This window comes from Lygodium microphyllum, chromosome 17 (assembly GCF_053477565.2).
Source record: "Lygodium microphyllum isolate KBCC chromosome 17, Lygodium_microphyllum_v1.1.10, whole genome shotgun sequence".
Taxonomy (NCBI): domain Eukaryota; kingdom Viridiplantae; phylum Streptophyta; class Polypodiopsida; order Schizaeales; family Lygodiaceae; genus Lygodium; species Lygodium microphyllum.
Genome location: NC_141151.1, coordinates 38,503,420 through 38,517,052, shown reverse-complemented (window position 1 = coordinate 38,517,052; position 13,633 = coordinate 38,503,420). Strand labels below are relative to the sequence as shown.

Genomic DNA, 13,633 nt, shown 5'->3' with positions numbered 1-13,633 from the left:
ATAATGCAACACTTTATCTTTTAATGAAGTTGGTGCCTTTGCGAACCTATCATCCATTTTTCAACTATTTTACAAAAATTAGGAAAATTAGCACCAAACTTGTGCCACTCTTCTTTTAGACAATTCTCTATCCATATGTTGGCAAGGAAAATAGGCATGCACTCTAGCTAAACTCAATCATTCCATGTTGTACAGTCTTTGCAAGCACAACATAGCGTCATGTGTAGTGTCACCTTTCATTGAGAGTAGATTATTGTTGGGGACAAAAAAGCTTGCCATCTCTCACCTAATTCCATGCATAACATGTGGGGTACAATAACATGACTCTCTAAACCCTTGCTACAATGGAGTACACTCTCTTTAAGCATAAGAATGTGACATCGACACTCTAACTATGCATATAGCACAATTTGTGGGGCACACAACATCCCCTCCCTTTGCACTTGTGGTTTGACTTGCAAACGATTACTTATTACTTTGAAAGGTGTCAAGTGTTTCTCATGGAACTTTACATGCCTTCGATAGGAGCTAGAACTTTCACATTGAGAACTTTCTTGTTGAGGATCATGCTGATGGTCCTCACATACATATCACATCACATATTTTGCATTGCATAAAAGGGACTATGTTCTTAAACTTTATCTTCTTTGAAAGAGTCTCCCTTACTTTGAAGAAACACTAAAAGAAGTGCAAAGTATATGTGGAGAATGTTGAGAGCTTTATAAATATCATATCCTCTCTTGTATGGGAAGCATTTGCAAGGAAAGGAGAACAAATTGAGAGCATCAAGAGTACTTTAGGCAGAAATGGTTGTTCATGCAACTACCTAATCTTTTGAAACTATGAAAAATTTGTTGTGATCGTTTTCCTAAAACACACCAATTGATTGAGGGAATGATTCATTATCGAACAAAATCTAAAATGGCTAAAAGGAAACTCTTAACCTCTCTAAATCGACAATAATTGTTTAGGTCATTCCATTCCATCACAAAAAAGGAAGCAAAAGCTTGCTCATCTTTTGAGAGCAATGGTTTATATCAATATGACCAATCTTAAAAGGTGGTACTTTTGAGAGTAATGGTTATGATAAATGTGGCTAACATTAAAAAGTGGTACTTTTGAGAGCATGGTTTTGGTAAATGTGGCTAACATTTAAATATGGTACTTTTGAGCACAGTGGTTTTGACAAATATGGCTAACACTAAAAAGTGGCAGATTTTGTACGCTTGAGCTTAACATTGTCAATTAATTGGCTATAAAAACAAATGTTTTTTGTCATGTAGAATGATGTAATTGAGACCTTTAGGGTTTTCTAATCTTGAATTAGGGTCCATTCACATGAAGTGCCCTAATGTGCTTTCAACACCAAATGTGGACCTAGTGGAGGCAACATACGAAGTGGATATTGGTTTTCATTTGCTTATTGGTATGTGGCTTGACCCTCCTTGATGGGCACGGTTGAATGTGCCATCTCCATCAATGAGAGGGAAAGATTACATCACTTCTCTTCCTAACCTCAACAATCAAGTTCAACACTTAATTTTAATGATGAAAACACATATTCCACACATTGCCATGTCACTCTCTCACCTTGACTTTTGAGTTGATTTCATATTCATATTAAAATTTTTATCAATAACTACAGTATGTGCCCACTCTAGTGGCAACCCTTCAACCATTGCCTAGAACTTTGGGCAATGGACCTTTGGCCATCACATGGAACTTTAACCATCCACACCAACTCACTTTGCATGACGCATATCTAGTCTTGGTAGGTCAAATTTTATGGGTTGATGTGTTTCATTAGACCTTATAATTGAGAAACAACATACTTATGCAGAAAAAGAACATGTGCTTGATTTAAAATAAAGAAAATATAGTAAAGTGAATCAATCACTCACAAAGAGAGAGGTTGAGGTTGTACATCTAGTCTCTTTGAAGTAATATTATTAGACATGTACCATTGAACCTATTTCTTAACGGATAGCGTAGTGAATGATGATAAAAGATTGAAAGTAAGGATAGGCATGTACTTAGACCTCTTCCTGGAAGGAACCTTAAGGTTGCTTCCAATTTTATGCTTTATAGATATTGGCTTATAGTAAGACTTTATAGAGATTGGCTTCTTGAAAGACTACAGGCATAACTTGAAAACATCAATGTCATTCATTATAATGGTAGATGTAACAATTGGGATTTGTTATGCTTGGTATGGTGATGCTTCATATCCAATCATTATATTAATGTAAAGCCTTATATATAAATCCTCTTTAAGCATTGCTTATGTAAATTATTTAGGATTTGATATGCAATTTCCCAATAGGACAATTGTGAATTTGGGCACATGCATCTCACCCATTGCAAAGAAATGGAGAAAGCTAATTAAGTGAAAGCTATGGAAAGTGAGCCCATGCTTGTTTATACATAAAACATGTTAATAAAAAAGATAAAACATGTCTTCTTTTGTTGTGACATTGATGAGAGAGGGAAAGAGCATCAATAACATAGGTATAATTATCTAGAAAGATAAGGACTTGAAGATGATGAAAGTGCCACTTGTTTTGATGCACAAAAATGTTGGATCTACCAAGACCTGTTAGCTCAAGTGGTAATGAGATGGTGTAATAAACCCAAGTTCAAGAGTTCCATTCTCATGGGTAGCAATGAAGGCATTGTTGTACAGTGTAAAAATATACTATGGCTCTTGTTGGCTAGTCCCCAACACGGACATTGTAATGGGACCACATGTCAAGTTGGTAGTCAAGGGTTTGGGCATCCCTTGGCTAGAAGTCTTGATGTAAGCAAGCTTTGACATTCAATTAACTTAGATGCCTTTAGTGTCTAAAAAGATGGATAACGATCCTCATTAAACAACCAATTTGGATTTGACATAAGTCTTTGAGACATTATAAAATTATCATAGTGTAAGTTGGATATTTGTGTGTTAGCACCTTCTCCCCAATTTATGCTTATGTCTTGGAATGCAATTTTACAAGGATGCTACCTTTTGATTTTCCATGACTTTAAAGGTGCATTTTATAATGAATTGAGCAACTTGTTCTTAAGGCCTAATATCTTAAAAAATTGTGATCAATGTAGATATTTAAAAGGAGCTCTTGCAACTTGTTGCTAATGGGTAACCTATCACAATTAAACTCTTGGATCTTGTTGTGAGCATGTTATTTGCTTTAAAAGCCATGCACTATACTTCTTGTGGCTAGATAATTTCGTGTTTAGCATTTTTGAGAGATCTCCTTACCCTTTCCTTCTATCTCTTACTTAATTTATGGAAATATGCTTAAGATTACAATATGTAGGGTTGCCTAATATTTAACTCTCTCAGTTTGACTACACATATGTGAAAAATCATGTTTATTGGCAACAAAAATGCAACCGAGAGAAAGTGGAATAGATGCAATCGAGAAAGAGGATATTGCAAAAGAGGATGTTTAACTCATGTCTAATAAGAAGACTTGGAATAGAAATACTAAAGAGAGCAGTCATTATTGTTTTCCTTGTTCCAATTTGCACCAATATTAGTTCACACTTGTTGGACATCCTTATGCTTGAACTCATGTCTTGTTTGTTTTATTGCCATTTCATTTGGCCTACAAATCTGGTCACATTGGTGGGGGTGTGACGTAGGAGGAGGAGCCAACAGATGTGGTGTCCATAATGTCATACTACGTGAAGCAAGATCACAATGCTAATTGAGTTTGTTAAGCTTTGGATGTTGGTACCATGTCCTTTGGCTTAATAGTCTAGAGGGGGTGCGATGTAGGAGGAGCCACCAAATGTGGGTGTCCACAATGTGGTACTATGAGGAGCAAGATTGGGGTGCTTGTTTGACTGCCATTAGGGAGTTGACCCATCAGACCTTGATCTGATGGTCTAAATTGTTATGCCTCTTCTTTCTCTTCTCTTGAACCCATATCATACTTACAAGCAATAATTCATTGTTCTTATCATTTACTTCTTAGGGGTATGTGCAAGCATGATGATCATGCCACACCTAGAGTGTACAATTGACTTTCAAAGTGAAGGTGACTATATTATAAGTAATAAAGGAGGAATGAGGGCATGCCACACCACCTAAACTAAACTTAGTTGACTTCTAAGAGAGAGGACATGCGTAGGCCAATAGATGTACAGTTCATTCAAGCAAATATATAGTTTTTCTTGCAAGTTCTCTTGGGACAGAACCACCATTGAATATGGGAGTGAGGAGGAAAAGAGAGAGAGAGAGTACCAAATTCGGAGTGGGGAGGTGAGGGGATGCCTAGGTCATAAAATGGCACACAACAAGGTAAGGAAGACTTAATGAAGAAGAGGGAGTCATTTTTGAGGGTACTCTCAACTTCATAGGGTCGTGCCAGACATATAGTTTGTACTTGACTTTCAAAGTAAAGGTAACTATAATTTTAGTACGTAAGAAGGAAAAAGGGCATGTTACATCATGCAAACTCAACTTATTCGACATTTAAAAGGTCTGGTAAGTCTACACGTGACCCTACTCATGGAGTCTTGGATGGAACGTTGATAAGTTTAGGCTTCTCTCTCAAAACGTAGTCACAGTATGGTGTCATAAGTCCAGTGTCTAATGCTAGTTACTTCTCAAAGTTAGCTTCTAGGTCAATCCGGACAATGTGATGTACATACCTTCGTTTTGCTCAATATATTTACCTTCACACTTTTGCCGAAAAAAAGTCATCCGACCTCACTCGAACCTTGTCTATGTGGAAATAAACATTTGCTTACTTGTCTAGGGCCCAAAAGGTCTGGTAAGTCTTCGCGTGCCCCTACTCTCACTAGCCGGGGGTCTGTTGAACCTCTTTGGCCATTTCTGGCCTGCAACTGGTGTGACCAGACCCTTAAAATCTATAACTGTATCTGCGTCATTCATGGCAATTCTTTATTTTGTTATTTCTAATTGTTATGGGCAGTAGCACTTGTTTCAAATAGATGCGCGACACGTGTGTGTATATGTCTGTCTGTAAGAGACTCAATCAAAACACAGGACCTCTCTTCCTCTAGAAGAGACTACTGTGCTGTTGCTTGCCCCCGGCACCCGGCTCTCTCTCTCTCTCTCTCACTGTGTCTCTGTCCGTCTGTCTCTCGGTGTCTCTCTTTCTCTGTCTCTGTGTTTTCGTAGCATATCAGAGAAGCGTCCCCTCTTTCAGCATTCTTCCCTTCAATGGTCCTCTCCCTGCTTCTCCTCCTCCGCCATGTATCCCAACAAGGCAGATCGCATCCTCTCTCGCTATAGGCCCATCGCCCCCAAGCCCGCCTCCTTCCCTTCCTCCCCCAGCTTCGCCACCGACCCTTCCTCCTTTTGTGCTTCCATTGACTCTTTCCCTGCTAAGCCCAAGCGATCTCGGAAGCGCCGCACAGACCCCGCCCATCCCTCTGTCAAAACCCCGAAGCTCGCTGCAGCCGAGCCCGTGCCCTCCATCACTGCCGCAGTGAGCTCCGTCACACAAGGGTTGTCGTCGGATGGCGCTGTCCCCTGCCAAGATGCTGTGAGCACCTTGAAGCCTGCCGCCGGCGATGTCTCGGATGTTCATTGGGCAGGCTGTGCGCCTGTCTGTCTCGCGTTTGCTGCACCTACGGGCCCCATTGTACAACGTGGTGGAGCTATGGCAACAGGTGCAGGACATGGTGAGGCAACGATGTCAGGTGTAGGCCATGGTGGGGTATTGGTGCCAGGCACAGGGCATGGTGGGCCATTGGTGACAGGCACAGGGCTCAATGGAGCAAGGATAACAGGTACGGACCTGGCTGCCATAGAGCACGGTGGAGGGATGGTAATCGGATTTCAGAGGTTTGCTCCCACCTGTGGGGGTCCCATCCACCCAGAGAAGGATGTTGTTTGTATGGAGCGGGCTGCCGCACCAGGAGCTCCTCTGCCAGACCGGGTCATGCCAACATCACCTTCTACAAGTAAGTGTTGTAGTGTCGGCCATGTGGGAGGGGGCTTCACAGAGATGATAAGAGGCATAACACGCCTCCCAACGGTGGCAGATGTGCAGTCCCTCATGCAAGCCAGGGCCTCTGGAAACCCTGGGTTTAGTTATCCCAGTACACCAAGACCTTTGATGAATGATATACACAGGAAATCAAGCAGCCCATCTCCATCCTCTGCTGTGCCACTTGCTGTAAGGTGCCCCAATGTAGTGGAAGACTCCGGAGCCAACTGCAAGAATGGTCAAGATAGCAGTTGGGCATTAGCAAGGACTTCGAATTTGGCACCGAATTTGCATAGCAATTGCAGGGAAAGCTCAACGGTTGGGCCAAGTATGGTGACTCTCTCCCTTCTTCCTGATGCTCCTTCTACCATGGACTCCCCTCCAACAGAAGGTTCCTGCACAACCCCTGCACCTGCTTCCACTGAGCTGGGCCTTTGCAATATTGGAAAGGTGAGTTCAGTTGGGCACCATGGATTGGTTTGCTCCACAAACCTTAGGCCCAAAAACAATGAGAGATGTGAAACTGCCAGGTATCCCTTACTACCTGAGGCTCTTGCAGATGGCTTGCCATTAAATCAAGCTTATCTGGAGCAGGTTTATGGTGCTTCCACTGACCCAGTGTTACTAGTTGATGACCACTGTCGTGTCCTCTGGTTCAACAAAGCCTATGAGAAGGCATCAAAAGCCTCTTTTGAGAAGCCAAGCTCTGGCCCTTACATTGATCCCCTTGGACACCCTACCCCTCTAGGCAGTTTCACTATTCATTCATTTGGGACACCCACAACTTCCTTTGCCACTTTATGGGGTTTCTTGAGGAAACTGGTTGTTCAAGAGCCTGAATTGCTAGATAATTCCAGCAAGCTGTGCTTTAAGTCAGGAGAACAGTCCACCCGTTCCTTGATTCCATCACCCCAGCACATGATAGAACCGGACATGAATGAGGCCAGAATTGCGTATGATCCTTCTCGGCTATTGACAGTAACTTTGGAAAGTGTAACTCATGTCCACCCGGATGCCTCTCCTCTAGTAGAAAGCCTGGAGGCCATGGAAGCACAGTTAGCAGAGGCCTCTATGACTGCTGCCTTCATCACAGATTGCACAAGCAGGGTCAAGTCTGTCAACAGTTCATTCAAGCAGATGCTGGGTCACAGTGTCTGTATACGGGATGCTTCCAATGGTCCAGCTATCAGGAAGATGGAGGCAGCTCCTGAGTTGACCTTTGTGTGCTCTGCGGAGAAAATGCCCCGCTCTGCAGCAGCTTTCTCGGGAAGGGTTAATTTGGAGTGGTTGAGGGGGAGGAAGCGCCGTTCCATGAATGTGCCATGTGATGTATACCGCCTCATCACTGACACAAAGTCTATGGAGATGTGGGTTTGGAAGTTGGATACTTCAGCCAGTCTGTGCTTGTGAAGGTACACTTTGAAAAGCTGGTTTTATGATGCAAGCCCAATACAAAATGCCCTGCAGTATGGCAGATTAAATGCATGAGAGGCAGTTTTGCAATATTGTGCCTTGCAGCAAGTGCTCTTGAACCTTTAAAGTACGTCTGCCTTGCATGACGAACATCTAATGCAGATCTTCAGCAGGGGGTGCTGGGTCTATTGTAAACTTTGAACTTCTCATGTTTGAATCAGGCAACTGTTCACGGACTGCAGATTGTATAATTGGTTCAGATTCTGGCGCTTCATGTTTGCAACTGATCTGCTGAGTGAAGGCTAACTTGGATGAAAGGTTTCTGAGGGTTGAAGTTACTGGGTGGAAGGCATGCTAATATAACAAACATGTACTGATCTGGAGGAGTTAATTTGTATAGCTTGCCTGCACAGGTGTCCTCTGTAGCCTGTGGCCGTAGCTGGGTTGGACTTGTTTTGGAAATTTGGGAATCCCAACCTCTGCCTTGTTTTCTGGAGTGTAGATTATTTTCACTGTAATCTAGAAGTTTCTGTTTGTAGTCTCCTACCTGGGAAGTACCTGTCATCAAATGTCCAATTTGATTGCTTCTGAACAGTGACATTTGAGTTGAAGAAATACCAATGCATTGCTAGGAAGAGGATTTTGTTATGTGGTGGTCTGGATTAGGTGGCACCACATGAGAGAATCTCAACCCCAAACAGTGAATGCTAGCTAAATTGGTTCATCTGATGAGCACTTTTGGAAGTTACTCTGGCCTGAGCAAGTTGTGGAGGATCTGTGTTTGGAGGGTAAAAATATGGGTTGAAGTTGGAATTTGATACCTAAAAAGCATGGTAATGCTACCTGCTTGCAGCAGCTTCGATGGTAAGCACAAACCACTCGCTTATTCATGTTGCTGCCCTGAATCCCTTGATGGTAAAAAAAAAAAAAAAGCATCTTGACTGTACCTGCTGTCGATTCAAATCCCTTTTGGGCTGTTCAACCCTCCGTTCTCATTAGGTCAAGAGGTTGGGATGAAGCCCAATAGGAAGTGCTGTAAGTGTTTCTAGTGTAAGATCTGGGTAAGCAACTGCTAGTGTGTATGGAATGCCTGTCTGTTCTTGTTTTTGGAAGTTTTAGCTTACACATAGAATTTCAGTATGTGAAAGGTCCACGGCTGTTACTTGTGGTAGTAGATAGATTACACACCAGTTTCAGTTGGTGCAGGTTCACGAGGGGGTGTCCCTGTAGTTGATAGCTTAAAAAAGAGCTCTGTCTAGGGTAGGAAGGTCAGAAGTATATCAGGAAGGCCCAAGCTCATCTGAAAAGGCAGCAGAGTTGTTCTTGATCAATCATGGTGCTACAATTAGAAAAGAGGAAATACATAAATTCGGGGCCATTTCACAGGTTTCTCAATCTTACATTGCAGCCACTATATACTTGAGAAGAAAAGAAAAGAAATTCAAGGGAATGAGGTAACCTTCAAGAGTGGATCCAATCTTGGGGTTTTGATACATGTTAAGAACTTACATCATAAAGGTCGTGTAACAAACATCTACAGCACTAGGTTTGAACAAGAGCCAGATTCTTAGCTGCATCTTAGGCTGGCATCATGTTTCAATTTTGACAGAAAATTACATAATAGTGTGCTAGTTATCAAGTATATTATTTCTATCGAGCCAGAGTGCCCAGCCCACTCTCTTTTACTATTCTAGATCTGTAGAGTACCATTAAATCCTCTGGATGGAAATTCTCCATTTTAGAAGATAGGGTTGGCAAAATGAACAGTAAGTTCAGGCATTAGCTAATGACTTTGGTTATCTTGGTGGGATGTGTGTTCCAGGTACTGTGATTATGATTCTTTGGGTGAGCCTTGTGTAGCTCAGCTGCTCCAATCTTAAACTGCTTCTTCAGCGGATAAATAATGTCCAAGTCCTTGGATATTGGATGGGTTGTAATGAACACTTCCAACATACAAGTAGGATTAGTGGGATGGGATGGCTTTTACATTATTTGGAGAGAGATGTGATGGGCTACTGTTTTATGACTAGGGTATGGTTTGATCATGAGGGATTCAAGGAACTATTTTCAGTGATTGGACTTCTGTATGTTTGGCATTTAGTGTGAATAAACTTGAATTTTAACCTCATCTGCAGCATCAACCTGCACATATGGAGCCATAGGTAGATCATATGCGGTCATGGACTTGGACGTGAGATCTAAGCTAGGAGATTCTCAGTATGTTGAATTGCTTTGGGTGTAGATGACCTCTAATGAGACATGCTTGATTGTTATTCTTGCATGTTGAATATGACATTTGGACAATAGATATCTTGAACTGCCCTTGCTTATGCAAAACTAGGGTTTTGACCGAGGTATCATGCAGTGACGCAACCTGGATATACTATTTATGTTGAATATTCACTTAGCATTTTTAATCACTGGAAGAAGGTGATGTAGTTGCAAGACACTACTTTTGGAGCCATTTCTCGATGGGCCATAAGAGCTCTTGGTTACTGGAGCTCTCATAAGACTTGGTGGTGGTGTAGGCAGGGCTCATTGCAGCACTACAGGGTCTTTTCTATGGCTTGGGTGATCTCCTGAACCATTGATGTGTTAGGGTATTATCATTGTGTGTTGAGGTGGTTGATGATATATTGCAGGTTTGTTCCTCTAAAGATTTTTTAGACATGACCAGGCTCAACAGAAAGTACTATGGTAAGTCTGCTTGATTAAAGCATATTGTGAACTTTTTCTTGAATAGTCATATTCCCTCAATTGAGTCACCCAAAGCGGTTGGGTTTATGACATGCTACTTGGAGTTTGACATTGAAGAGCACCTCATTGTTAGCTCTAAATCAGGGGGTGAGATTGATGGGAAGGACAATAGATAAGCTAAAGCCCAACAAGGTGATGGTTGCAATCATGCAATTTCGAGCTTATAGCTTCAAGTTTCCTTTCCCAAATTTGTTATTTGTTCGCACAAAATTGTTAATTTTCCTACCAAGAAGGTTGAAAAGTTGTACAAGCATTCACATGATAAATATAATAAATTATACCATTGAAATTGTGCAAGCATTTGCGAAACGAATACAATAAATTATACCATCATTTCAAAGATCATGTGCTAGTAAATGAAATTACCCATTGGAAAAGGGAATACTTATATTTTGTTAAAGCATAACAATGGAAGGTTGAGCATTATAAACAATCATATGTTACAATATAACAATTAAGTTATTGAAGCTCGAAAGGCCAAGATAATGGAAGGTTGACACGAAGGTTGGAATTTGCCACGAAAGTAGATGCATGCTACATATGATGGTTTAGACTCTTTGTGATTAGATTTGAAACAACATGTGCTTTTGATGGTAAAGATTTAATGGGAGTGCACTAATGTTTTTAGATGGTAGAATTAAAGTTTATGAGTAAGGTTTAGGGTGGAAATATCTTCAAAATTTGAACTTCCAAAATTCAAATTGACCAAAATAGGGACCAACAACACTATCTAAAGTTATTAAAAAATGCAGATCATTTTCATCAAATTGCAACTCTTTTGACATATGTCACGAGTAATTTTAATGAAAGTTTTAGCTTGATAAAATTTTGATAGAATTGATTAAGAGCACTTAAAATTATCTAAAATTCTCTACTTTGTGTGAAAAATGGTCTTAAGATGGTTGTTAAAACTTATACTTTCTACCTTAATTGAATTGATCCCTTTACTTATTTTTAACTACTATTTTATGTTGGTTACCTTTCCTAGAAACAATCTTGTAATCTTTGGTACTTAGAGAGTGTGAATTCAATGTAGCGGTTTTTTTGCTACTAGTGGTAAGTGGTATTGGTAACCAAAAGCCACTTAAGAGTAAAACCAAGAATTAAAATTTAATGAAAGTCAAATCTCAAGAAACATTAGATCAAATGCTTAGCCTTGCTAGGTCAAAATGTAGGTTGGACATTTAGCTAGTCTCTAAAAGCAAAATTTTCAAACTTGTAAAGATTGAAGATTGAACTTTGGTTAGAAGCCTCTTACACTTAGAATCCTAGATTGGTAGTCTCTTTCTGCTTTTTGAATTAGATCATGTTAGCTTTGCTTTCAAGGAAAGGCTATTGTGCATAGAAGGTCCAGATTGAAGTGAAAAAGTTATGTAGTTAAAAAAGCTATAAAGATTTTCTTTTAAACAATTGTGGAGATGAAAAATTGCCAAATGAAACATGTATGAACAACGCGAAATAGGTAGGCAAAAAAAGAAGGCAAGTTACAAACTGACTTTCTTGAGAACTCTAATAGCAAGCATATTACTAGGAAGATGATCAAACATAGCAATAATAAAGAAATCGAAAATGTTATCTCGTTAGAGCCTTCTTGCATCTAATTATTATCGCAATTTATTTAAGATATGCTTAAATGAAAGAAGGATCCTATAGAGTTTTCAATAATAGGTACAATCTTTTTCTTATAAAACAATAAATAAGGCTACTTATGTGTGCAATTGTGTAATGTACAATTGTGTAAGGTGCATACAACTCAACCCTTAAGTGTTAACATTAGTGACTATTCCATGCACATACATCCAATGAAGAAAATCACAAACCACACAAGCAAAAGTAGCCCTTGTGATATTCTTAAGTGTGATGCATAATGTACATATATTGAGAAATCAAAATAAAATATGTTGATTTCTAGAGGTAAGATGATGTGTTAGAAAATTAGAAGTGTTCTAGATATGATGTAGAACTACAACTCTAGCAACTCCCCAAAGCTTGAAGCCCTCATTGACTAGCTTTCTCTTTTTACTTGATAGCATATTCTTCCAATTGACATGCATATTTAGCCATGCTAAAGCGAAAAACGTTCTAAATTTGTTTGAGAGAACACAAACTTCCACGCCTTCCCACATCATGTGAAAAATTGTTAATTAGGATTCTTGCAAACTAGATGATGAGGGGAGATTACCAATTTGCTCAAACTTTCCTTGGGTGTTTCTTTCATACAAGGATGTCCTTAGGAGTCACCTTCCAAAATCTATTAAAAAATTAGCTTTATTAGAAGGAGCCACCTTCCAATTCCTACTTATTCTCTTTCTCCAGTTCTATGACATCAATCCGTTCCACCCAAAAATTGGATCTATCATGAAAGTTGGACTTGCAACCCACTTTGTCAAGTCTTTTCAAACTAGTTAACTTTTGGATTTTGAGGAGATAGAGTAGTCTAGATACTTCGGTCTCAAACATCAAGCCATATCTTTGATACTTTACTGGAAGAGAGGGACGCACAACGAAGGTTTTAGAATTACAAATTGAAAATCCTCCACAATAGTGGATTTCTATAGCTAGATTAGTGCAAAAGAGCCATGACCTCTTCTACCATTTATAGGCTCAAATATGTACTTATAAATAATTGCATGGGAACATATGCCTTATTGTCAAGAATTCCTAGCATTATGTGGGGATAGCCATGGAAAAAGACATTGAAAATCCCTCAATCTTCATTTAGCATGGTTTACTAACAGGGAATGTAGAAGCAACATATATTGTTTAAGTGGCCATAATATGATACAAGACCATCAATCTCCTTGCTAGAGATAATAATAATTTGTACCAATAGTAAATCTTAAGTGTCATCTCATGTCAATTGAACCTTTACTTTAAAGTGACAGATAAACCAAGTGGGCACCTAGGGTATCTAACTTTAATGATTTGACCAAGATTCTTCATTACTCATTCCAACAACATAATAATCTTTGTTCTCTTTGCAAATTGACACCATACCATACCCCTCATATGACCCATAAAAGTATTTGCTCAACTCTAATTACATTGCCATATTTAAGAAGTGATGAGCAATAGAAATTATTTTGATCTATCTTGAGACCTCTCATGACATTTCTTTTCCTTTATGTTTGGTGTTTCTCATTAAGGACAATAACCAAGGCAAATAGCAAGGGTGTTGAAGGGCACCCTTGCTTTAGAGACTTGACATGTCTAGACAATCTTTCACCAATACATACATTTGCATTAGTGAATAGTAGCAACCATTTTGCTCAAAAAAGCTTCAAGAGCCCATGTGATTTAGAGTTTATAGAATAAATCCCGACTTATTCTATCGCATAAATTCCATATATCTATCTTCCCTTCCAACAATATCTCTCTGATGAAATGGTAATGTACCTAATGTGCTTTGTTCTTGTATTGTATACTAGATAACTAGCTAGCTACACACTACTTATGTTATCAAAATAAAGTTAAGTTGCCTTATGCATATGCAATCC

At 39.7% G+C, this 13,633-nt stretch overlaps 1 protein-coding gene across 1 annotated transcript; it reads left to right on the top strand.

The window, feature by feature from the left end:
* Positions 1-5,025: 5,025 nt before the first annotated feature.
* LOC148021794 (uncharacterized) lies at positions 5,026-10,389 on the top strand. The gene has a single exon (XM_087697311.1). The coding sequence runs from the start codon at positions 5,226-5,228 to the stop codon at positions 7,374-7,376; it is 2,151 nt and encodes a 716-aa protein (XP_087553437.1). The 5' UTR covers positions 5,026-5,225; the 3' UTR covers positions 7,377-10,389.
* Positions 10,390-13,633: the final 3,244 nt, after the last annotated feature.